Source organism: Anguilla rostrata, chromosome 17, assembly GCF_018555375.3.
Source record: "Anguilla rostrata isolate EN2019 chromosome 17, ASM1855537v3, whole genome shotgun sequence".
NCBI classification, from domain to species: Eukaryota; Metazoa; Chordata; class Actinopteri; order Anguilliformes; family Anguillidae; genus Anguilla; species Anguilla rostrata.
Window position 1 is genome coordinate 29167541 of NC_057949.1, and position 25275 is coordinate 29192815.

General features: G+C 50.3%; 2 protein-coding genes across 3 annotated transcripts in view; both read left to right on the plus strand.

The window, feature by feature from the left end:
* LOC135243201 (growth factor receptor-bound protein 2) overlaps positions 1–15061 on the plus strand; it is a 29576-nt gene extending 14515 nt beyond the window's left edge. For both annotated transcript variants that reach the window (XM_064314839.1, XM_064314840.1), the window contains 4 exons: positions 8165–8262; positions 10677–10799; positions 12021–12189; positions 12328–15061. In XM_064314839.1, coding sequence (XP_064170909.1) covers positions 8165–8262; positions 10677–10799; positions 12021–12189; positions 12328–12513 — 576 coding nt within the window. In that variant the 3' untranslated portion in view covers positions 12514–15061. The remainder of the gene's footprint in view (positions 1–8164; positions 8263–10676; positions 10800–12020; positions 12190–12327) is intronic.
* Positions 15062–16739: 1678 nt separating this feature from the next.
* Positions 16740–24951, plus strand: slc25a19 (solute carrier family 25 member 19). Its single transcript, XM_064315690.1, has 7 exons — positions 16740–17426; positions 17800–17958; positions 19692–19847; positions 20272–20442; positions 20978–21158; positions 21474–21604; positions 22252–24951. Exons 2-7 carry the CDS (start codon positions 17827–17829, stop codon positions 22426–22428), a joined length of 948 nt encoding a protein of 315 aa, XP_064171760.1. The 5' UTR covers positions 16740–17426; positions 17800–17826; the 3' UTR covers positions 22429–24951.
* Positions 24952–25275: the final 324 nt, after the last annotated feature.

Below are 25275 nucleotides of genomic sequence, written 5' to 3' on the forward strand. Positions count from 1 at the left end.
TCATATAGGCATAAAAGAAGGTGTAACAGTGTAACAGCTCTTGAACTTATGAACTCCTTTGGGTGTGTTTACTCATTTTAGATCTGTCCACCCTCTGATGTAGTGAGTGGTTCAGCCGTTCTAATCCGCAGTGCTGCTTGTAGCTGCCGTATGGGGCTGTAACTCTGGGATCCACAGGCTGTAATGGTGGGTCTCAGAGCTGTGTGGGGAAGGTGGCAGTGGTGTGGGAATCACAACACAGTGTTTTTTTTTTTCCTCCTGGTTTTTTGTGTCCCACTCAAATAAATAAGAACAACCTCCTTGTTTGTTTGGAAAATTGTCCCCTGTAGACAGTTGTGTGAGCTTCAGGTGACTCCTCTCTCTCCATCTCCCTCTCTCTCTCTCTCTCTCTCTCTCTCTCTCTCTCTCTCTCTAGCTCTTGCTCTCCCTCCACCCCCCTCCCCCCCACCACATCGGAGTCTGTAGTTAACCAGAAGCGATGAACTGTAATTCTAGAGGAATCTGTGGAAGAGGAAATAAAAAGGAGTGCTGAGATTCTTATGCTGCCCTGTGCTTTGCTCCACCGTTGCAGTCGGTAGCGATTAGCGCTAATTTCTGCTCCCCAGCGGGCCTCGCTCTCCCAGCCAATCCGCAGCCTGAAAATGTCCAGTGTCACGGAGATGTTGTTCAGGGTGCTGAAGTGCAGTGTCAGCGAATTAGCCCTGTTAGCGTCCCGTTCACAGCGCGGTGCATCCGTCAGTCCTGCTCCTGCCTGCTCACCGCCACGCCGTCAGCCCTGCTCCTGCCTGCTCACCGCCACGCCGTCGCTTACCGTCAAGTCTGGACGCGTCAGTGCTGAACGCGCCGCTGTGCCTGATTGGACAGCTCTCTCTGCTTTACAGTCTGTCAGCTGTCAGCAGCCTTCGGGCACCGGAGAGTCAGGTGCGTCCCTTTGAACACGCAGCGTGCGTCGAAGGCAGTGCACCTAAACATTTAGGGCCTGGAGGCCCTTTAGCACTCTGAAAACCTTTTTTGATTGGTCATTGTGTTTGTTTTGCACCATGGGTGGGTGATGCCCGTCATGCTGTAAGTCTTTGCACATGATCATTTCCTTCTCTCTTTCCTCTCCCCTCTTTCTCCTGTATCGCTCTCCCTCTCCCCTCTCTCTCTCTCTCTCTTTGTCATGACGAGGCGTAATTAGGATTCTTCAGCGCCTGGGCGGCTCTGGCGTCTCGCTGCTCTTTGTTTACTCGCCTCTCTCAGGCGAGCGGTAATGACAGCGTTTCGGAGCCGCGCTGCCCGGGCCCGTCTCGCACCAGCCCATTATCCGCTCACAGGGCTGCCGCGCGCCTCCTCCCCTCGCTGTCGCCCTTCTCCACCGCGCGCGCGGTAACCTCCTCCCGGGGCGTGTTCGCGGTGTCGGCATGCCACTCGCCATCGCCATGGCCACAGGCCCGTCTCTGTGGAGGGCTGCTCGGGGCCCATCTCTGTGGAGGCCTGCTCGGGGCCCATCTCTGTGGAGAGCTGCTCGGGGCCCCTCTCTGTATAGGGCTGCTCGGGGCCCCTCTCTGTATAGGGCTGCTCGGGGCCCCTCTCTGTATAGGGCTGCTCGGGGCCCCTCTCTGCGGAGGGCTGCTCGGGGCCCCTCTCTGCGGAGGCCTGCTCGGGGCCCATCTCTGCGGAGAGCTGCTCGGGGCCCCTCTCTGTATAGGCTGCTCGGGGCCCCTCTCTGTATAGGGCTGCTCGGGCCCCTCTCTGTATAGGGCTGCTCGGGCCCCTCTCTGTATAGGGCTGCTCGGGCCCCTCTCTGTATAGGGCTGCTCGGGGCCCCTCTCTGTATAGGGCTGCTCGGGGCCCCTCTCTGTATAGGGCTGCTCGGGGCCCCTCTCTGTATAGGGCTGCTCGGGGCCCCTCTCTGTATAGGGCTGCTCGGGGCCCCTCTCTGCGGAGGGCTGCTCGGGGCCCCTCTCTGCGGAGGGCTGCTCGGGGCCCCTCTCTGCGGAGGGCTGCTCGGGGCCCCTCTCTGCGGAGGGCTGCTCGGGGCCCCTCTCTGCGGAGGGCTGCTCGGGCCCCTCTCTGCGGAGGCTGCTGGCCCCTCCTGGAGGGCTGCTCGGGCGCCCTCTCTGCGGAGGCTGCTCGGGCCCCTCTCTGGGAGGCTGCTCGGGGCCCCCTCTGGGAGGCTGCTCGGGCCCCGTCTCTGCGGGGGCTGCTCGGGGCCCCGTCTCTGCGGAGGGCTGCTCGGGGCCCCGTCTCTGGAGGCTGCTCGGGCCCCTCTCTGCGGAGGGCTGCTCGGGGCCCTCTCTGCGGAGGGCTGCTCGGGGCCCCTCTCTGTGGAGAGCTGCTCGGGGCCCCGTCTCTGCGGAGGGCTGCTCGGAGCCCGTCTCTGCGGAGAGCTGCTCGGGGCCCCGTCTCTGTGGAGGGCCGCTCGGGGCCCCTCTCTGTGGAGGGCCGCTCGGGGCCCGTCTCTGTGGAGGGCCGCTCGGGGCCCCGTCTCTGTGGAGGGCCGCTCGGGGCCCCGTCTCTGTGGAGGGCCGCTCGGGGCCCTCTCTGTGGAGAGCTGCTCGGGCCCCTCTCTGTGAGCTGTGTGTCCGCTGTGCTAGCCGTAGGCGTGGGAGCGCTCGTGTGTCGTGAGTGAGAGATGCTGTGTGGTGCGACATCAGGGCCTGAAATTAACTTTTTCACCCACAGGCCAGAGTGGCTTGGGTTCTAAATAACACCAGCCATTTTGAGCATTTTACCCGGCGCATGACCAGCCACAACCAAAACTTTCCCAGCAGTGTTTGGCTGGTGGCGGGCGTTAATGGCGCACCCCTGTGTGACGGTGTGTGGAGCGGTGTTAAAACTCGGCTCCGCGTGTACTGTCACGCTGGAAGTTCTGTCCCCGTCCCCCCCCCCCCCACAATTTAAGCACAAACATTCCAGTTTGGTGCATCTTCTGAAAAGGGATGTTGCCATGGACACCATTCTGGCAGCAGACCGTGTGCAGTAATGGAACACTGGGCACTCCCCCTCCCGGCCGCAGCCTCCTCTCACTGAGCAGCAGGTCGGGCAGGAGCGTGAGAGCTGGCTATCTGGCTATCTTGCAGAATCTGTGGTTTGTGCTTTTTTGCGGGCCTGTTGCTTTTGGCTCACTGATTCACTCGCTCTTACGGTAAAGGGGAGCGGGTTCCCCAGACTCCTGGCTTAGTCATTCTGCTGAGTTCCACACAGGGCTGGGTGTTTAAGTGACCTTGTCCCCCCTCAGCGTAAAGCCTCTGAGATTGTGGAATCCTGTATGAATCGCTGTATAAACCTCATTTTGACTGTATTATTTATTTAATCAGGACACTCCAAACTGATGTCTCCCTCTAAGGTACATTTTATAGGGCGAAGCATTGGTGTCGCTGGTGAGAACGGCTCCATTGTTTACCTGTGGTGGGGCGGGCCCTCTGCTAACGTGCTAACGTGCATCTATGCAAAGGCCTGACGTTCTCTCTGTCATCGAAGGACAGCTGCTGCGTCCACGTCATTGTGCTCATCGCAGAGAGCGTTGGGTGAAACGGTGAATTCACCCTGTGAACAGGAGGTTTTTTTTGGAATGTTCTCTTTCAGTTACCATGTTAAATCACCGTTGGGATGTTCAGTTAAGAACATTCTGTTGACGTATTTGTGATCTCACACATTAATAGAGCTGAACCTCAGTGTTTTAAAACATTTTTTCTGGACCGTCCCGCTGGGTGTTGTGAGAGAAGGCGGTCCTCTGTTATCAGGGGAGATGTGTTTGACGTGCGGAGCCCAGAGAGGCTTTATCTGCAGGCCCAGGAGTAACGCACGCGCTCTCTCTCACAAATCCGCATCATCTATCCCCATCACCGCTGGGCTGCACTGCTGGCTCCTCCCTCTTCCTGCTCTCCCCTGACCCCTGGAAAGCCTGCCAAGGAGCCGGCACGGCAAGGAACCCCCACGCCAATCCCCCGGCTGCTTGGCAGCTCTGCTAGCCGCTGAGCCGCGACCCAGCACCTCGCGGCTGCTGAGCCTGTCTGTGTCGCTGGCTAACTGTGTCGCTGGCTAACTGTGTCGCTGGCTAACTGTGTCGCTGGCTAACTGTCGCTGGCTAACTGTGTCGCTGGCTAACTGTCACTGGCTAACTGTGTTGCTGGCTAACTGTCGCTGGCTAACTGTCGCTGGCTAACTGTGTTGCTGGCTAACTGTCGCTGGCTAACTGTCGCTGGCTAACTGTGTTGCTGGCTAACTGTGTTGCTGGCTAACTGTCACTGGCTTACTGCGTACCGGGATAAAGAGCTGCTCGGCAAATCAGTTGCCACAACAGAAACGCGCCTGTGACCTGTTTTGCTTTTGGGGTCGCGGTGTGTTGATGGTAAACAGCCATCTCGCGCTTCTCATTGGACAGGAGACGCAGAATGGGGCCTCATTGAGAAACGCCGTATTTTCACCCTGTTAACGGCAGGTCTGCCCTTTACAGAAACATATTCCGTGGGCAACTAAGACATCAGACACCATTCTAAAGCTGATCTGGCACCCACCTGCACTAATCCCCCCAGGCACTCCCCTGCACTAATCCCCCCCAGGCACTCCCCTGCACTAATCCCCCCAGGCACTCCCCTGCACTAATCCCCCCAGGCACTCCCTGCACTAATCCCCCAGCACACCCTGCACTAATCCCCCAGGCACTCCCCTGCACTAATCCCCAGGCACTCCCTGCACTAATCCCCAGGCACACGCCTGCACTAATCCTCCCAGCACTCCCCTGCACTAATCCCCCAGGCACTCCCCTGCACTAATCCCCCCCAGGCACACGCCTGCACTAATCCCCCCAGGCACACGCCTGCACTAATCCCCCCAGGCACTCCCCTGTTCTAATCCCCCCAGCACACACATGCACTAATCCCCCAGCACATACCTGACTAATCCCCCTAGACACACACCTGCACTAATCCCCCCTAGACACACACCTGCACTAATCCTCCCTAGACACACACCCTCACTAATCCCCCAGGCACACGGTCCGGCGCACACCTGTACTAATCCCCCCCAGGCACACACCTGTACTGATCCCCCCCAGGCACACACCTGTACTAATCCCCCCCAGGCACACACCTGTACTAATCCCCCCTGGCGGGGGGGTCTGTGCTCAGTGTGTGTGAGGGACTGGCAGCAGACTGGCGGGCGGGTCTGTGGTCAGTGTGTGTGAGGGACTGGCAGCAGACTGGCGGGGGGGTCTGTGCTCAGTGTGTGTGACGGACTGGCAGCAGACTGGCGGGGGTCTGTGCTCAGTGTGTGTGAGATGGCAGCAGACGACGGGCTGGCAGTTGGAGGACTGGCAGATGGCGGGGTCTGTGGTCAGTGTGTGTGAGGGACTGGCAGCAGACTGATGGGCGGGTCTGTGCTCAGTGTGTGCGTCTCCGCACATTCTCACCTGTGACCCCATTGCTCTCGCCTGTTCTGCTCTTCTTCTGCGGCACATTAGGTTTTATTTAGAAGGGGGAGGTGCACGCTGCAGCAAGGCTATCCTGGCTGCTCTGCTTGTGGCTCCGTCTCCCTCAGTTCAGGCCATTGGTGGTTTAAAGGCAATATGAAATATGAGTCCTTGTAGTTTCGTATCATTGAACTACATAGTTGAACGACCTAATATGCCAAGTTAAACAGTAGTCATAATAATAATAGTAATCATAAAGCTAATAATATACATGAATCATTTTAATTATCTTTCAGCTACATTTCCAGTCGACAGCATGACGTTAATTTAGCTTAGCAATGTTTACCACAGACCCCTCAGTCCCTCATTGGGTTGCCAGATTTAGACTTTATTTTCCCCTCAGATATTCAGAATGGGGAGGCAAACATTTCCAACTGCTGCAAAATTTCTTCCATCAGTTACTCTGACCAGATATTACATTGTCCCGTCAGAACCACAAACCAGACCCCACCCCCTTACCCCAGCCAGCCTGTGCGGACCCTACAGTCACAGGCAGGGTCACTCTCCGCCCCTCTCCGGTTCGTCGGGTCAGATGTCCTGTTAGTGTGTTGATCACGTCCTGTTAGCGTGTTGAGTAGATGTCCTGTTAGTGTGTTGAGCACATGTCCTGTTAGCGTGTTGAGTAGATGTCCTGTTAGCGTGTTGAGTAGATGTCCTGTTAGTGTGTTGAGTAGATGTCCTGTTAGTGTGTTGAGTAGATGTCTGGTTAGCGTGTTGAGTAGATGTCCTGTTAGCGTGTTGAGTAGATGTCCTGTTAGCGTGTTGAGTAGATGTCCTGTTAGTGTGTTGAGTAGATGTCCTGTTAGTGTGTTGATCACATGTCCTGTTAGCGTGTTGAGTAGATGTCCTGTTAGCGTGTTGAGTAGATGTCCTGTTAGCGTGTTGAGTAGATGTCCTGTTAGTGTGTTGAGTAGATGTCCTGTTAGCGTGTTGAGTAGATGTCCTGTTAGTGTGTTGAGTAGTGTCCTGTTAGCGTGTTGAGTAGATGTCCTGTTAGCGTGTTGAGTAGATGTCCTGTTAGCGTGTTGAGTAGATGTCCTGTTAGCGTGTTGAGTAGATGTCCTGTTAGCGTGTTGAGTAGATGTCCTGTTAGCGTGTTGAGTAGATGTCCTGTTAGCGTGTTGAGTAGATGTCCTGTTAGCGTGTTGAGTAGTGTCCTGTTAGCGTGTTGATCACATGTCCTGTTAGCGTGTTGAGTAGTGTCCTGTTAGCGTGTTGAGTAGTGTCCTGTTAGCGTGTTGAGTAGATGTCCTGTTAGTGTGTTGAGTAGTGTCCTGTTAGCGTGTTGAGTAGATGTCCTGTTAGTGTGTTGAGTAGATGTCTTGTTAGCGTGTTGAGTAGATGTCTTGTTAGCGTGTTGAGTAGATGTCCTGTTAGCGTGTTGAGTAGTGTCCTGTTAGCGTGTTGAGTAGATGTCCCGTTAGCGTGTTGAGTAGATGTCCTGTTAGCGTGTTGAGTAGATGTCCTGTTAGCGTGTTGATCACATGTCCTGTTAGTGTGTTGAGTAGTGTCCTGTTAGCGTGTTGAGTAGATGTCCTGTTAGCGTGTTGATCACATGTCCTGTTAGCGTGTTGAGTAGATGTCCTGTTAGCGTGTTGAGTAGATGTCCTGTTAGCGTGTTGATCACATGTCCTGTTAGCGTGTTGAGTAGATGTCCTGTTAGCGTGTTGAGTAGATGTCCTGTTAGTGTGTTGAGCACATGTCTTGTTAGCGTGTTGAGTAGATGTCTTGTTAGCGTGTTGAGTAGATGTCCTGTTAGCGTGTTGAGTAGATGTCCTGTTAGCGTGTTGAGTAGATGTCCTGTTAGTGTGTTGAGTAGATGTCCTGTTAGCGTGTTCAGTAGTGTCCTGTTAGCGTGTTGAGCTGTTGTGCTTTTACGGCTCGCTGGGCTCCAGGCACGCTGTGTGTTTTTGTGCTTGTGTCCCAGCGCTCCAGATGTGTGTTTCGGGGTGTGTGGTGGTTTGGGGGTGCTCTGATTTGACGTGTGGTTGAGCGTGTGAGCGAGCTGAGGCTGGGCAGCAGGGCTCTCAGTCCCCTGAGGAGGAGGTTCCTGCTGGGTCAGCTCTTGTGTACGGGACTGGCCCGATTCACAGAGGGGGTTTGAGTCACTGCGTTTAGTTCCAGATCAGCTCTCTCTTTCTCTCATTTTATATTTGTCTCACTCTTTCTCTTTCTCAGCTGGCCGTCTCTCCTGCGTTTTCTCTCTCTGCGCAGAGGAAGGATGTAGTGCAGTTCATTTCCTGCGGATTCTTGCTTTCTGCTTTTTGATGTGGTACAGTTCAAGCTGTGGAACGCTTGCAGCCTGTTCTCCTGTTAATTGACTTCAGTGATGTACCAGCACTGTCCTTAATTTGTTTTGTGTTTACCGAAGATGCTGCTTAGTTCTGCTTTTTAGAGATGTGTGCAATGACCAGTGAGTGAGTAACTGAGTGGGTGATTCAATGAGTGACTGAGTGGGTGATACAGTGAGTGATTCAGTGAGTGACTGAGTGGGTGATACAGTGAATGATTGAGTGTTCAGTGGCTGAGTGGGTTCAGTGAGTGATTCCGTGACTGGGTGAGTGATTCAATGAGTGAGTGACTGAGCTCCTCTGCAATGGGCCAGGTGGTCTGTGTGTGTTGGGATACGGACTGCAGGTCCTCCTGTGAGGAGTCTGTGTGTGCATGTGCTGCTCTAACCCTTCCTTCCTCCATCTTGTGTCTCTGCAGGTTTTAAATGAAGAATGTGACCAGAACTGGTACAAGGCTGAGCTCAACGGGAAAGACGGATTCATCCCCAAAAACTACATAGAGATGAAAGCTCATCCGTGAGTATGCACTGTGGCCATTATCACTGAACCCCACTCTCCACATTACAGTCATTATCACTGATCCCCACTCTCCACATTACAGTCATTATCACTGATCCCTACTCTCCACATTACAGTCATTATCACTGAACCCCACTCTCCACATTACAGTCATTATCACAGAACCCCACTCTCCACGGCATCCATTATCACTGAACCCCACTCTCCACATTACAGTCATTATCACTGATCCCCACTCTCCACATTACAGTCATTATCACTGATCTCCACTCTCCACGACATCCATTATCACAGAACCCCACTCTCCGTAATATTGCAGTCATTATCACTGAACCCCACTCTCCACATAACAGTCATTATCACTGAACCCCACTCTCCACATTACAGTCATTATCACAGGACCCCACTCTCCACGTTACAGTCATTATCACTGAACCCCACTCTCCACGTTACAGTCATTATCACTGAACCCCACTCTCCACATTACAGTCATTATCACAGGACCCCACTCTCCACGTTACAGTCATTATCACTGAAGCCCACTCCAGCTGTTCCACCCAAAGCTAAATAACATGCTATGCATGCTCGTGCCAAGGCTGAAGAACGCACTGTATCATGTGCATTTGCATGGCACAACTAGAAGCGCTGTCACACACAGAGTCCGTGTCAGAACAATGCTCCATTTGAGCTGAGAACACAGTCTCTGGGGCACAGTGAGGCACAGCTGTTTGGGTGTGCTGGAGTTCTTCTCTGCACAGTACTGCCCCTGGTGGTCGATGTCTCCCCCCCCCCCCCATGACAACTGGATGCCGTTCCATTTTTGTTTTCTAATGGAATTGAGTTTTTTTTCATCAGCCCTCGCCCAAACCACCGAGTGAAACAATGCCAGCAGTTGTCAGAAGCGTCTTATTCAGGCTGTCAGCAGGCTAACGATCTCTCAGCGTGACATAGCGCCCCCTGGGGCTGGTTCTGAGACTGCACCTGCCTCCGGTCGAGGCTCAGCAGGGCGGGGCTTGGCTTGGTTATCGGCTGGATAGTGCTAGTTTGTACTTGGCAGGATTGTTTGTTTGCTGAACAGGTTACTCTACAGGGTTGGAGTCCTGATCTATGTGGTCACTTCTGGCACTACGATCTTTACTTCACTCTAGTGTGTTTCTTTTGCACCTCTGCACCTTGAACTAATGCACTTGTCGCTCTGGATAAGAGCGTCTACTAAATGCCTGTAATGTAATGGATGAGAGCACCTGGGACAGGGCTGCTGGAGTTGGCGTCGGTGATCCAGCAGGAGGTGATATTGCGTCCCAGCAGTGCAGGGACAAGGACGCGGTGCCATCGATGATGGCGTCTAACAACATTAAACTGGTCTCTTTGGTATATATATAAAAACTCTGAAGAGTGCCAGACTCTCAGTGCCGTATAGGTATGGGGCATGCCGCCCTGCCAAGGCGTAACTTGGCGGGATGGCATACCTGTCATCCCAATTAGAATAGCTCTCAGGAAGCTCGGATAAATTTTTAGATGTTATAACCAGTGAGTCAAATCAAATCAATCTTATTTCTGTAGCACTTTTTTTCTTCTTTTTTTTTTTTTTTACAGAGAACTGTCACAAAGGCACTGAGCTGCTGGGTGGGGGTGGGGGTGGGGGTGGGGGTGCGGGTGCGGGTGCGGGTGCGGGCGGCGCTGAGGACTCTCTGTACTGCGCTGAGTCTGCTGCTCTGCCCGCTCTGTTAAAACTGCACGTTATACGTGTTCCTGGGTACCGGCTCGCTGAAAGGGCGAGGAGTGGTGGAGCGCTGACCTGGCTGTGTCTCTGGGCTGGAGCTCATTTAACGCACAGGAAGTGGTCGCGGGTTTGAGCAGGAGTGAGTCTCGGGGTTTCGGCCTGCACGCGGGGGGGGGGGTGCCCTCTCGCACCAACAGCAGTCGCCCTGCCGGGGCCTGTATCAAACCGCAAACTCCACCCAGCGCCATGGCGATAGGGGTTACTCCTCCCCCTGTCCACGCGAAGACAGCAGGTCCTCTCAGCTGTCCGTCATGCAGAGTGACGAGGCAGTCCCGCCCCTCGATTACAAGATTACTGTTGTCTGCCTGCGCGTTTACGTTTCACATGATCCTGTTCTACATAAAAATGTTCTGATGCCTGTTCATGTGAAGCGGATGTCGTGTCTTACCTAACATCTTATCCCAGAGACCCTGACAGGCCTGCAGTGTTTGGAATTGGCTTTTGCTGTGTTTTTACAAGCGTGTATGTGTGTGTATGTGCGTGTGTGTGTATGTATGTGTGTGTGTTTGTGTATGTGCGTGCGTGTGTGTGTGTGTGTGTGTGTGTGTGTGTTTGTGTATGTGCGTGCGTGTGTGTGCGTGCGTGTGTGTGTGTGTGTGTGTGTGTGCGCGCATGCGTGTCCTGGCAGGTGGTTTTTCGGGAAGATCCCGCGGGCCAAGGCGGAGGAGATGCTGAACAAACAGAGGCACGACGGGGCCTTCCTGATCAGGGAGAGCGAGAGCGCGCCGGGAGACTTCTCCCTGTCCGTCAAGTGCGTACCAGCGGCGCAGCAACTGATGCACACACACACACACTCACACACACACTCACACACACACACACACACACTCACACTCTCATACACCACACCACCCCACACACACACCACACCACCCACACACACCACACACACACACACACACTCTCATAACACACACACCACACACACACACAACACACACACACACACACACACACACACACACACACACACACACACACACACACACACACACACACACACACACTCTCACCACACGCACACTCTCTCTCTCACACCCACACACACCCACACACACACACACACAGACCCACGTCTCTTGTTTCCAGTGCTAGAGGAAGCTGACACTTGGATGCACGTGGGAAAGCAGAGAGCGCTTTAATGGAGAGCAGGATGTGGTCACAGCAGAAAGGGCTGTAAGCCTCTGATGTTTGCTCGGCTTCATGCCGTCTTGCGCTGCCTGACTGATGCCCTTTCCGAAAGCCCAGAGCCCTAGTGCAGCACCCCCTGGTGGACACAGCGTGACACTGGAACTCAGTCAGCAGGGGGGTATTTCACAAAGCAGGATTACTGAGTTAGCTGGATAACTGCACTGAGTAAAACCCTGTATCACAGAGCAGGATTACTGAGTTAGCTGGATAACTGCACTGAGTAAAACCCTGTATCACAGAGCAGGATTACAGAGTTAGCTGGATAACTGCACTGAGTAAAACCCTGTATCACAGAGCAGGATTACAGAGTTAGCTGGATAACTGCGCTGAGTAAAACCCTGTATCACAGAGCAGGATTGCTGAGTTAGCTGGATAACTGCACACAGTAAAACCCTGTATCACAGAGCAGGATTACTGAGTTAGCTGGATAACTGCACTGAGTAAAACCTTGTATCACAGAGCAGGATTACTGAGTTAGCTGGATAACTGCGCAGAGTAAAACCCTGTATCACAGAGCAGGATTACTGAGTTAGCTGGATAACTGCGCTGAGTAAAACCCTGTATCATAGAGCAGGCTTACTGAGTTAGCTGGATAACTGCGCAGAGTAAAACCCTGTATCACAGCGCAGGATTACTGAGTTAGCTGGATAACTGCGCAGAGTTAAACCCTGTATCACAGAGCAGGATTACTGAGTTAGCTGGATAACTGCGCAGAGTAAAACCCTGTATCACAGAGCAGGATTACTGAGTTAGCTCTCTCTCTCTCTCTCGGTGTTCTCAGGTTCGGTAACGACGTGCAGCACTTCAAAGTCCTCCGCGACGGGGCGGGGAAGTACTTCCTGTGGGTGGTGAAGTTCAACTCGCTGAACGAGCTGGTGGACTACCACCGCTCCACCTCCGTGTCCCGAAACCAGCAGATCTTCCTGCGGGACATCGAGCAGGTGCCCCAGGTGAGACTGCCGCCCCCTGGTGGCCGCGCTGTGAGCAGCGGGCGCCTCCAGCACCTGATCAGCCTTCCGAGCGTCCCTCTCTCTCTCACTCACTCACTCGCTCTCTCTCCCTCGTTCCCTCCCTCTCTCTCCCCCCAGCACCCCGCGTACGTCCAGGCGCTGTTCGATTTCGACCCCCAGGAGGACGGGGAGCTGGGCTTCAGGCGCGGCGACTTCATCCAGGTCCTGGACAACTCCGACCCCAACTGGTGGAAAGGGGCGTGCCACGGGCAGACGGGCATGTTCCCCCGCAACTACGTCACGCCCGTCAACAGGAACATGTGAACCGAACCCTAAACAAAACGCCCTGCCCCGCCCCACCCCGCCCCGCCCTCGCAGATCTGCTGCAGCACGGAAGAACGGAGGGGGCGGGGCTTCCGACGGAAGACCACCCGTGACCCGAATACTGAGAACGTTCGCTCCCATGGTGAACGCCGCCGGCACCCCCGGACTGGCCGACAAGACAAAAAGAAGAAAGAGAAAAAAACAGAAAATGAAACATAGTGCACCGGAATCCTGCTTTTAAAAGAGAGAAATGATTTTACCTGTTAATTCCCTCACCTGCTTCCACTTCTCCTCCGTTTTATCCTCCTGTGTTTCTTTCCGCATGTTTTACACACAGATGATTCCTAATGCTGTTTAAAACAAATTGCAATTAAAAGAAAAAAAGAACAGAAAATTATAACTACTAAAAAAAATATATATAACATAAATTGTAAAAACTTGATGCTCAACTGCAGCAAGCCTCCCAAGACGGAGACCAACAGCCCACAAGCATTTAACATCAGACATGGGCTCTCAACAAATCACATACAGAAATTCCAATTTTTTAAAGAATATTTTTGTGTATGTGTGTATGTATGTTTACACACATGCAGTGTGTGCTTGTGTATGTGGTATGTATGTTTACACACATGCAGTATGTGTGCTTGTGTGTGTGTGTATGTATGTTTACACACATGCATTATGAGTGCGTGTGTGTGTTTGTTTCAGCTCTCCTCTCAGTGTGTTATGCTTTTTGTTTTGTTTTGCGATTATGTAAATTGTGTAATGCTTCCTGCTAGTCTGGGTAGGACCTGGGCTGCTCTGGGATCTGCTGAAATGCCTGTGCAGTTGTCCTCAATTATCTGAATCCGCTCAGATAAAACAGAAAAAAAATATTTAAGGCATAGAAACTCGGCTTTCAGCGGTTTCTTCTCGGCCAGCGAAAAGAAAATGAAAGGAGCACGTTCAGGCTGTCGTCCTGCAGGAGCTGGAATGAGTGAAATCATGTGTTAAAGTGACCGCCTTTCCACCGTGTATTTATTGCAGGTGTTTCGCTGTAGGATCCTGAATGTAGCGGTCGCAAGTCAACAAGACATCGACACCAGGGAAGTGCAGTCTGAACTGAACACAACTGCAAGTGACTGCAGAAACAAGCCAGATTTCACTAGCTATATGTATATATATATGTGTGTTTGTGTGTGTGTGTGCATGTGTGTGTGTATATACACACACACCATACACATAAATTAATATACACACGTACACTGTATTAAAGTACATGACAAGGTGTATTTGGATAATCAAATAATTTCCAGTAAGTCTCTGGCCTGGAAACAGTGTGCATTGAGTCTGTCTGTGATGGTGTTTGTTCGGTCTCGTATGTTGAATGGTTGAGCACTTCTATGTTGGTGTTTTTGTCCTATGGATAGTGCCTTTCCTATCACCGCGGTCTCAGTTTCTTAGGCCTGCTGGGAAATGCGGTCCAGCCAGCCCTGCAGTGACAGGAAGTGTAAATAGCCATTCTGTCCCAGGAAAAAAAATTATCCCGCCTTTTCTTTGCCAATGTTCTCATGGAAGACCCTTCTTATTTAAATGTTTTTTTTTTTTTTGTTCGTTTGTTTTTTGTTTTGTTTTTGCCTTCTCCTACCTAATAATACTCAATGTTTTTGCTTTTTTTATTTTGTGTTCTGTTGGTTCTGTTTTCAAATTAATAAAAATGAAATGAGTAAAAAAAAAACAACTGAAATAAGTGTTATATTGTAAAGGGACATGGCTGTGTTTCAGGGTGGGGGTGGGGAGGGGGGCATTATTGTCATTTTCTGAGGCCAATTTCAGTGTTTTAATTAACAGTATGTAATGTTGAAAAGAATATTCTTGTTTAATGATCTTGAATGTATCAAGAGGGCTCTAGTCATTGTATGCCATAGCCAATAATGTAACTGAATGGAGTTAATACTGCTTGTTCTGATTGGTCTCTCAGTTTTGCAGGCGTGTCATACTCTTTCTTCTGATTGGTCTCTCAGTTTTGCAGGCGTGTCATACTCTTTCTTCTGATTGGTCTCTCAGTTTTGCAGGCGTGTCATACTCTTTGTTCTGATTGGTCTCTCAGTTTCGCAGGCGTGTTTTTTGTTGTTGTTGATGTGTTTTTGCCTCACTGCTGCGTCCGCGCTCGTACCCCTCCTGAGCCGTTTGAAGAGCAGTGGCCTGGCTGTGTGCTTCTCCTGCTGCATCATCACCCCACAGTGGGGGTGTGGCCTGGCTGTGTGCTTCTCCTGCTGCATCATCACCCCACAGTGGGGGTGTGGCCTGGCTGTGTGCTTCTCCTGCTGCATCATCACCCCACTCTGGGGGCGTGGCCTGGCTGTGTGCTTCTCCTGCTACATCACCCCACAGTGGGGGCGTGGCCTGGCTGTGTGCTTCTCCTGCTACATCATCACCCCACTCTGGGGGTGTGGCCTGGCTGTGTGCTTCTCCTGCTACATCATCGCCCCACTCTGGAGGTGTGGCCTGGCTGTGTTAGAATCCTTCATTTGGGACGATAACTGAATAAAGACATGGGACAAAATGCTTTCTGTTCTGTATGTGCTTTAGCCTTCAACTCCCAACCTCCACCCCCTGCCACTGGATCTCTTTTTTTCTTTTCTTTTTTTAATTAAAAAAAGAAAAAAGTCTGTTGAATTAAACACTTCCTTTTCCCTGAAATGCCCCTGGAGAAGGAACTGAGTAGTCCAACTGCACGTGCTCAGAGTTCCCTCTGGCCCTCCAGCCAGTCAGGGAGTTAACAGTTAAGGTTCAACAACCAATCACCGAGGATGCACTGTCACTGGTGTGTCGTGCACAGAACAAGTGCCTGCCATGCACAGTCTGCCTTAACGATCCGGGCTGTGCTGCTCTGAAGCGCCAGAAACGGTTTGATGTTCACCTGCAGGGCGACGCGGGCGCTGTCCACGTCGAGTGCGTTCCTCTCGGCCTGATGCTGCTCATCTTCGTTCCCCTGGGCTTATCTCCAGTAGACAGCGCTTCTCTGCTGATTCGAATGAGCTGGGAAACGTGTAACACGGCAAGTGCCAAGTTAATCTGTGCAGGATTAACTCTGCAACGGCCCGTGGATTTCATTGTGAGTTGTACTTCAGGTCGACCTCAAACATGTAGTGGACGTATCCACTTTATTTACAAGAGAACCACAGCAGTTCAGATGAGAAGATTCGGTGTTCGTCCCTCTGAATCAGGGGCGTCCAGTCTTATCCAGAATGGACCGGTGTGGGTGCAGGTTTCTGTTGTAGTCCAGCACTAAGACGCCTGATTAACTAATCATGGTCTTCAGTCAAGACTTTGATAAGAAGCTGGTGCCAGTGCGGGACTAGAACAAAAACCTGCACCCAGACCGGCCTGTTTTTGGATGGGATTGGACACCGCCGCACTAAATCTGTTACAGAATTACTTTTGATTATTTTTAAAAATAATAATGAAAACCAAGTAAGTCTGTGGAGAGCTCAGTATTAGAGTTCCACTGAGCCTCGGGTGTAAGAGTGTGAATCCGGTCCTGTGGGACTGCAGTGTCTGATTCCACACTGGTGATTAATTTCAGTCTGACTGGCAGCTGACTGAACGGAAACCACAGCTATCTGTAGACATTGTGGCCTCTGGGCTTTTGACACCCATGGCTTGTTCAGCCTGTCGTATCTAGGGTAGTGGTGTTTTGGGTTGTTATTTTTATTGTAAAAGTTGTCTCTGGATTAGAAACAAAACATGTCTGGGCACTAACTCCACCTTATGCAAATACTAAGCAACGAGAACACATGGTGCTTTCCCGTGTCTTAATCTGAGCGTCTGATCAGAATGTTCCCTGCAATTCGCGTGCTGGGTTGGTCCACGGCCATTGTCACGCGTCCATAAAATCAAAAGGTCAATTAGGTTCAACGCAGGTACACTCCATTCGTATTATACAAAATAACAATTAAGCTTATTCAGATATATATTTTCAAAGCATAAGGGTTATTTAATCGGAATAGAGTCATATTTGTTTATTTTGCCGGCCACAGAGATTTTTTTCTGTGAATTATTTTAAGGCATGGGGCAAGTCTGGCTCCTGTACTCATTCAAAACAACAACGGTGTTATAGATAAGCCAACCAATGTCTGTTTGCCTGCTGGCATCTGTTCAGAGTTTGGGGCTGTGCTGATCCTTGATAAGCCGCATTTTCACAGTTTCGGCGCTGCGCAAACGTATTTATGTGGTATTGTTATCGTGTGCGGTTACCCCCTGCGCTACTCAACCTATATCTCGAACTCGAAGGTATTGCTGCGCCTTGTCATGATCAAGCAGAACATTGTCCTGTACAGTGACTCCATATCGCCATCTGCTGCCGGAAGACTGAACACAAACATTTGCAAGCTAGTATCGTAAAACTCAAAACTAAGCGTATTACGTTAGTAGAATTACAAGTCAGCTAACAAAACCAAATGTTATAGAGTATCATACATCAGGCTGAATAACTGGCTAAACTGCTTCGCTCAATAAGATCGGATTCACGTTTCCACAGATTATGTAGTTGCAAAGCGTTGGCACTATCATCCTTTGATTGCTTGATTTGATTTCTGTCATTTTGTTTTCGCCGGATTGTTTGTTTTCTTATGACCTTGCTCAGAATTAGCTTGCTTAGGATTTGTGGCCTCCTGATTGGCGTATTGTGTGACATACCCTTTTTCCGAGCTCTTGCGTGCGCTTACCGATGTGTCAATCACGTTAAAGGCGGGTCTTGTGTGACAGACAATTCAGGAAGCCAGCAAGGATCAGTTTCGTTAAGGTTGCTGTCTGAACTACTCACTGAAATTCTGTAGAATGTTTTAAATTTTATGAATGCACTCCTCACTTGTTTCTTGTGCTTTTGCAAATTTATTGTTTTTATATTACTAAAATAGCGCGACCTAAAGGTGAGTCTTCTCTCTTCTATTTGCTGACAGTGACCGTTAGCGAGATAGATTGCTAGCCAGTCAGTGAATAACCGCTCAAAAAAGAGAATTAACATCGTAAATAACAACGTGTTTAATGGTGATGTCTAATCATGTCTGTAGCCAGTGTCTCGCTTATTTAGCTAACATTCATTCGCTAGCTATTTCCTTGAGCGTGTATTAGCAGATGGACAGTTTCACTATATGGTAACAGTTCTTGACCTGTGTCATTAGCATTAGTTAGCTTGCTAAACCAACAGTAAAGACGTCACCCGCTGTCCATCGTATTTGAAAGGATGTTTGTCCCGTTTGAACGAGCCGTTATGACGCTCCACCTTTCGCTCGCTTTGCACAGACCTGAGCTCTCCTCTGGGTTGTGGCGATGGTTGGCTATGACCCACGTGCAGAAAGAAAAGCGCTCAGCCCCGAGGAGGCGGCATTGGCCGGGTCCGCGTCGGGCTTTGTTACGCGTGCCATGATCAGTCCCCTGGACGTCATCAAGATCCGATTCCAGGTGAGCATCACCCCTCTGTCTCCCGGGTGCCGTCCTAGTATGGGCCCCCTATATTACATTTACTGACTCCGCAAGTTACTGTTTCCAGTAGTACAATAAGCATTACTTGAGCATTACTTTAAAGGTCTACTTTAAAACATGACTTCTGTAACAGGTCAATTTGAAACTTAACGCTGAAAAGCATCTCACTGAAGAAACAAGTCAAGTGTTCTTGAGAATACATTTGGAAAAAGCATGGGTTACTGCAATTGTTTCTCAGATCTGTGTTGCTGCTGTTTTAATGCATCTTAGCTGTGGAATGGGGTCATGTGACCACAGGACTGAGTCACAGAGCCACACCCAAGCCCTCAGACTCACTGGGCATGCTCAGTCCCTGCCCAAGCCCTGGCACAGCTACATCACACATGTTTTTAATGCAGAGGACAAATGCTGCTTACCGTACGGTCAGAGGCTTTTTTGGCCTGATTGATTAACCCTTTGAAGAGCAAGGTTTTTGTAATGTTCTTCTTTTTTTCAGTCAGTGTTTTAGAACTTTCAGTCACCAGTAGTGATTGTGACATCAGAATCAGAATTCTCAGTTAAGAACATTCTAATCGCATGCTTGTGACCTCACGCCTTAAAGAGTTAATTATTTCGCCTAAAAAGCTGAGAACCAAAATCAAATTTCAAGTGTAGCCAAGACTAGCTGGCAGCTGATGGCAGACAGCGCATCTATGTCTGTGAGTGTGTATGTGTATGTTTGAACATATGTACAGTACATATTTACTGGATGTGTGTAGGTGTGGGTGTGTGTGTGTGTATGTATGTATGTATGCGTGTGTGTGTGTGTATGTGTGAATGTATGCCTGTGTGTGTCTGTATGTCTGTATGTATGTATGCGTGTGTGTGTGTGTATGTGTGTATGTATGAATGTATGCCTGTTTGTGTGTGTGTATGTATGTATGCCTGTGTGTGTGTAGGTATGTGTATGTGTGAATGTATGCCTGTGTGTGTCTGTATGTATGTATGCGTGTGTGTGTGTGTGTATGTGTGTATGTATGAATGTATGCCTGTTTGTGTGTGTGTGTGTGCGTGTATGTATGTATGCCTGTGTGTGTGTAGGTATGTGTGTGTGTGTATGTATGTATGTATGAATGTATGCCTGTCTTAGTGTGTATGTATGTATGCATGTGTGTGCGTGTGTGTGTATGCGTGTGTGTGTGTGTGTGTGTATGAATGTATGCCTGTCTGTATGTGTGTATGTGTGTGTGTGTGTATGTATGAATGTATGCCTGTCTGTATGTGTGTGTGTGTGTGTGTGTGTATGAATGTATGCCTGTCTGTATGTGTGTATGTATGTATGCATGTGTGTGCGTGTGTGTGTATGCGTGTGTGTGTGTGTGTGTGTATGAATGTATGCCTGTCTGTATGTGTGTATGTGTGTGTGTGTGTATGTATGAATGTATGCCTGTCTGTATGTGTGTGTTTGTGTGTGTGTATGGTTTTTTATGTATGCCTGTATGTGTGTGTGTGTGTGTGTATGTGTGTGTGTGTGTGTGTGTGTATGAATGTATGCCTGTCTGTATGTGTGTGTGTGTGTGTGTGTGTATGTATGTATGCCTGTCTGTATGTGTGGGTGTGTAGGTATGTGTGTGTATGAATGTATGCTTGTGTGTGTGTGTATGTGTGTGTGTGTATGTCTGTCTGTAGGTGGGCTGTAGATGTTGACTGCCTGCTCTCTTTGTGTTCCCCAGGTGCAGATAGAGCGGGTGTCGTCCCGCTGCCCCCAGGGCAAGTACTCGGGGCTGTGGCAGGCGTCCCGCTGCATCCTGGGGGAGGAGGGCGTCACCGCGTTCTGGAAGGGGCACGTCCCCGCCCAGCTGCTGTCCGTCTGCTACGGGGCCGTCCAGGTGCCACACGCGTCCCGGCATCCCGCTGTCCCGCCATCCACACCGCGCACCGCACACCGCACGTTACACACCACACACCGCACGTTACACACCGCACACCGCGCTCACACAGCACCTCTGGCTTATCACCGGCACTCTTTGCCAGAGACCGTTAGCTGCACACGGTGGTGTTGCAGCCGCAGTGTAGGCTGAGTACAGATGTATGACAGGAGTGTGTATCAGTGCTGGCTGTGCTGATGGCAGGGTCAGTGCTGCTGCAGTACTGACTCTCGCTCAGTCCTGCTCAGATAGTGTGGGTCCTGGTGAGCCCTCACAGTGTATTTCCGGTGGTCTATAGCCTTGTTGAGTCCTTGTGTGTCCTGCAGGTTGTGGTAGAGCTGAGTCTCTGTGTGGTGCTGAGTGGACCTTCGCTGTGTGCCCACAGTTTGCCAGTTTCCAGTTTCTGACGGAGTTTGTGCACAAGAGCACCCCCTACAGCAGCCAGAGGGCCGACGTGCACTTCGTGTGCGGGGGGCTGGCCGCCTGCTCCGCCACCGCCGTCTGCCAACCCCTGGACACGCTAAGAACACGCTTCGCTGCACAGGGGGAACCCAAAGTACGAGGGCCTCGCGTCCGGAGTGTGCGTGTGTGTGTGTGTGTGTCCGGAGTGTGTGTGTGCGTGTGTGTGTGTGTGTGTGTGTGTGGGTACTGTGTGTGTGCGTGTGTGTGTGTGTGTGTGTGGGTACTGTGTGTGTGTGTGTGTGTGTGTGTCCGGAGTGTGTGTGTGTGTGTGTGTGTGTGTGTGCGTGTGCGCGTGTGTGCACGTGTGTATACTGGATGTGTTTGTATTAATTTTGTACCCCCTTTAGGTTTTTTAATGCACATTGAAAGTTATCAGCTGTGTACTGACATTTTAACTCTGATAAACCAACTGATAAAGTTGGTTCAAAACCTGATAACTATACTGTAATATTATGTTAGTAAATGGAAAATAGAAGCAGATTTTTCTTGTTCCAGAGAATTACGTCATTCAGAGTTGCAAGCTTTTTGCATGACATGGACAATATGGATAAAATACCAGCAAAATTATCCAGGTCTTGCTGTGTAGTGTTCAGGTTTTACATTTTAACTCACATCTGTGTACCGTGCAGGTCTACCACACGTTGAGGCATGCGGTCTCCACCATGTACCGCACAGAGGGCGTCCCGGGCTTCTACAGGGGCCTGACCCCCACCATAATCGCTGTTTTCCCCTACGCGGGCCTGCAGTTCTTCTTCTACAACGTCTTCAAGAACCTCCCATGGCTGCAGCCCAAAGAGCCTGGCGCTAGAGGTCAGAGGTCACGCGTTGCCACGCTCACAGGAGGGAGGGGTGGAGTGGTGGGTGTGGTCCTAGACGGGATGGGGCTGAGTGGTGGGTGTGCTGGGGTCATAGCTGGGGTAGGTGGACTGAGCACACATGCTCTTTTACAGCAACCCCCTGTCAATGCCTCCCCTGCCTGTCTTTGGACTGTGGGAGGAGACTGGGGTACTTCGAGGAACCCCATGTGGACACGGGGAGAACCCGCACATAAAAGGGTGTGGTGGTCAGTTGTCTGTTTCTGCGAGACCCCACGCACGTGCTCACACGCAGGATTGTGTTCTCCAGGAAACCTCCAGAACCTGCTCTGTGGCAGCTGTGCAGGCGTCCTCAGTAAGACGATGACCTACCCCTTCGACCTGTTCAAGAAGAGACTGCAGGTGGGGGGGTTTGAGAAGGCCCGGGAGTGCTTCGGACAGGTGAGACTGTGGAAAAGGGTTCCGTTTTATTCTGTAGCTAAGCTCAGATCAGTCACACCTGCACTCAGCTTTGTATGAAAGGCCTGCTAGTTGCTTTAACCTCACACATTTTACTTCACATGTGTTCTGAGCATTCAATGTTTACATTAAGTCTGCATTCTCCTGAATTGATAGAGGACGTTCCAGTGATGGATTTCCAGGTGTGATTTCAGCTTTATAGTAAACGAATAGTCATTTGTCAAAAAAACTTCCTCTGAAAATGTAGCAAGATATGGCGCTTATTAAATTATATTTTTCTGTTTGTGTGTGGGTGTGTGTGTGCGTGTGTGCGTGCATGTGCATATGTGTGTATGTGTGCATGCGTGCGTGTATATGCATGCGTGTGTGTGTGTGTGTGTGTGCGTGCGCATGTGTGTGTGTGTGCACTTGTGCATGTGTGTGTGCGCGACGCATGCTTGCATGCGTGCACGTGTGTGTGGGTATGTGTGTGTGCGTGTATGTGTACATGTATACGCGTGTGTGCGCGCGCATGTGTGTGTGCATGCGTGCGGGTGTGTGTGTGTGTGTGTGTGTGTGTCTGCATGCGTGCGGGTGTGTGTGTGTGTGTGTGTGTTTGTGTGTGTGTGCATGCGTGTGTGCGGGTGCAGGTGCGGTCCTATCGGGGCTTTGTGGACTGCGCGGTGCAGATCGCTAAAGAGGAGGGCGCTCGCGGGTTCTTTAAGGGCCTGTCCCCCAGCCTGGTGAAGGCGGCCATGTCCACAGGCTTCACCTTCTTCTGGTACGAGCTCTTCTGCAGCGCCCTCTGCAGGCTGAAGGAGAACTAGCGCTCTGCGGGACGCCCCTGGGGGCGGGGCTGCCGCACGGCACAGTCACGCGCACAGGATCACAAAGTGCCGCAGGAGGGCTGGGGTGGGGTTTAGGTGAGAAGGAGGAGGAAAAAGTCCTTATCCACTGGCCTCCCCTGCGGTGGCGTCCTCCTCACAATGCTGCTTCCGTCTCTCAGAGCTCCTGACCGTGCTGCTTCCGTCTCTCAGAGCTCCTGACCGTGCTGCTTCCGTCTCTCAGAGCTCCTGACCGTGCTGCTTCTGCCCCTCAGAGCTCCTGACCGTGCTGCTTCTGTCTCTCAGAGCTCCTGACCGTGCTGCTTCTGCCTCTCAGAGCTCCTGACCGTGCTGCTTCTGCCCCTCAGAGCTCCTGACCGTGCTGCTTCATGGTCTGGTCACTCTCAGGCGGGTGTGTGTACATTACTGCAGCCTCTGCTGTAGAGAGATTTGTCCGCTTGTAGCTCTGTATGATGACTCTTTCCTCATCTGTGTGTAAGTAAACAAGAAGCCGGAAGTACTGCAGTAAATCTGCACAAGAGAAATGTGAGGCGTAAGTTGCCCTCGAGGTGGGGGGGTGGGGGTGGGGGGGGGTCTGTGTAAGGTGAAAGGGCGACATGCTGTTTAATGCTCCCAAGTGAAATTTACTGCCTCACCACGGACAGAATTATGACCAGAGAGCGGGTCACCAGACGAAGACCAGCTTGGTCAAGGCATCGTCTTCGTCCTGCAGCCAGAATGTTTTACTTCGCTTTATTTTATGTGTTCTACTCTGCGCCGTGTGGTTTTCCTTTGTGCGATTTGCCTCATGCCCAACTCCAGGGCTCATTTTTTTTTGGTTGTGCGTATCATAAACTTTAATAGTGTTTTTAGCAAACGTGAACCATGCTTCTGATGCCATGACAGTGTTCTCGCAGGGGTGAAAGTGCTCTCTTCAGGGACCTGTGTCAGTCAATCCAAGTAAATCCAAGTTTTTTAGTTCGACAAACAGTTTGGCAAGTTAGTTATGGTGACTGCTGTACTTGCCAAATGTGTTCAGGGGGGAGGGGGAACCGCTTCCCTGTAGAAGTGAAATTTTGATTGATCCCTGGCCAGTGTCCCTCCAAAGAGCTACCCAGGAATAAGGAGCGCTGCTATCTCTCCGTATACCTCATGCAATGGTGCAGCTGAACAACGTCTCTCCTCCCTGTGCACAAATGCTCTGCTCTGGAGAAAATCCATGGCAGGAATATTTACTGGTCTGTTATTTGTATCTGTAGGTTTAAAGTGCGGTGGTGGTTTGACAGTGTTGGTGTGGGATGGGTTTGTTATTGTTTCATGGCAGTTAAACACATGAGAAAAATCACGTTTGGCAGCGGTTCGCAAAAACCTCTCTTCAGGGACCCCGAGCCAGATTCAGGTATTTGATGTGTTCTACCTCAAGCACACCTGATACAGCTAGCCAAGCGTTTGATGGAAAACTTCAGATACCTGGCATCTGGCAGGGGGTCTCTGAGGAGAGGTCTGGGAACCACTGATTTTTGGGAACACAAGAGGAACAATGTATGTTAATTTGCAGTGGTTTGTTTTCATAAGAGAACACACCATCGGTTGAATTACATCTAAAGTAAATCAACATGAACGAACTGGAAGAAGTGCTGCCCACACTTTGAAAACCCACGAGGTTTTAAGAAGGGAATGAGGGTGTCGAATTGGTTTTCCACCAAAGACACTGACACTTTTTATGCTTTGGTTCTCATCTTGCTTTGGTGCTAAAGTATTTATACATATTTTCGAAACAGGATGTAATTGTCAGTGTGGTCTTTTGTCAGAACTCTCATGCTTTTATCCATTTTATTTTGTTACTATGTATTTAACGGCAAGGCGCTTATCAAGGACAGCATATGTTACCTGTGCCTTACAGCTTAGCACTTTTAGATGTTTTATAACGACATCATATTTAGTAGCTATTGGAACAGATTAGTGTTGGCCATTATAGGTTAATTATTATTATAATTATTATTATCAATTACATTTATATAGCACTTTTCCAAATGCTCAAAGTCCTTTACAGTGAAGGGGAACTCACCTCACCCACCACCAATGCTAGCCATGGGAGTTGTTAGCCCCGATTTAGCAAAGCATACACATGCTGTACATGGCATGCAGCGTAAAATTAAGCAGACGTGCCATTGACATATTGGTCTTACTTGCCTATTAATTAAAAAATAAGATTTTTTTTTTTTTTTGAAGCATGACCTCACTCTTTGGCTTGCAAAGTACTCAGGCTTCAGCATTCTGTTGAGCTGCAGTGCCGTTGACCAAACACCACCTAGTACAGTACAGTAATTATGACTATATTTATTTTGTTTCTTTTGAAATATTGTAATGTCATACATCTGCATCATTGTTTTTTGTTTTACCTCATATTTAACATCACCCTGTTAAACCATGGAAAGAGTGTAATGTCTGTACTCCTTTACTATAAAAAAAAGTGGCAAATGTGTTTATTTTTATGAAAAAAATTAAATTTTTTATGAAGTGCAATATCTATTGTCATGTAATTTTACCATAAATTGAAGGTTTGTTTCCTCTGCTGTAAAGTACATCGCCCATTTTTTTAGGCGAATGTTCATCAAATGCTCATCTGTCACCTAAAGGGGTGGAGGTACTCCGGCGACCAAAATCCTGCCTCCCTGGCTGATCCCACCACTAATGAGGTTTTTCTGCAAGGGACTCCTGCCCACAGTTAACGTTCTGGCACAGTTCGTTTTCAATTTAGATCATAAGATGCATTGCTTAAATACGAACAAGCGCCTCGGCAGGGTGTGTTTTGAGCGTTGAATTTGGCATTATTGTTTCCTTATGTGT

Bases quoted from the DNA above. Each gene is read 5' to 3' on its own strand.
- slc25a19 (XM_064315690.1), top strand. From the start codon at position 17,827: ATGGTTGGCTATGACCCACGTGCAGAAAGAAAAGCGCTCAGCCCCGAG. The intron at 17,959-19,691 runs GTGAGCATCACC...TGTGTTCCCCAG, and splicing joins TCATCAAGATCCGATTCCAG to GTGCAGATAGAGCGGGTGTC. The intron at 20,443-20,977 runs GTACGAGGGCCT...TGTACCGTGCAG, and splicing joins CTGCACAGGGGGAACCCAAA to GTCTACCACACGTTGAGGCA.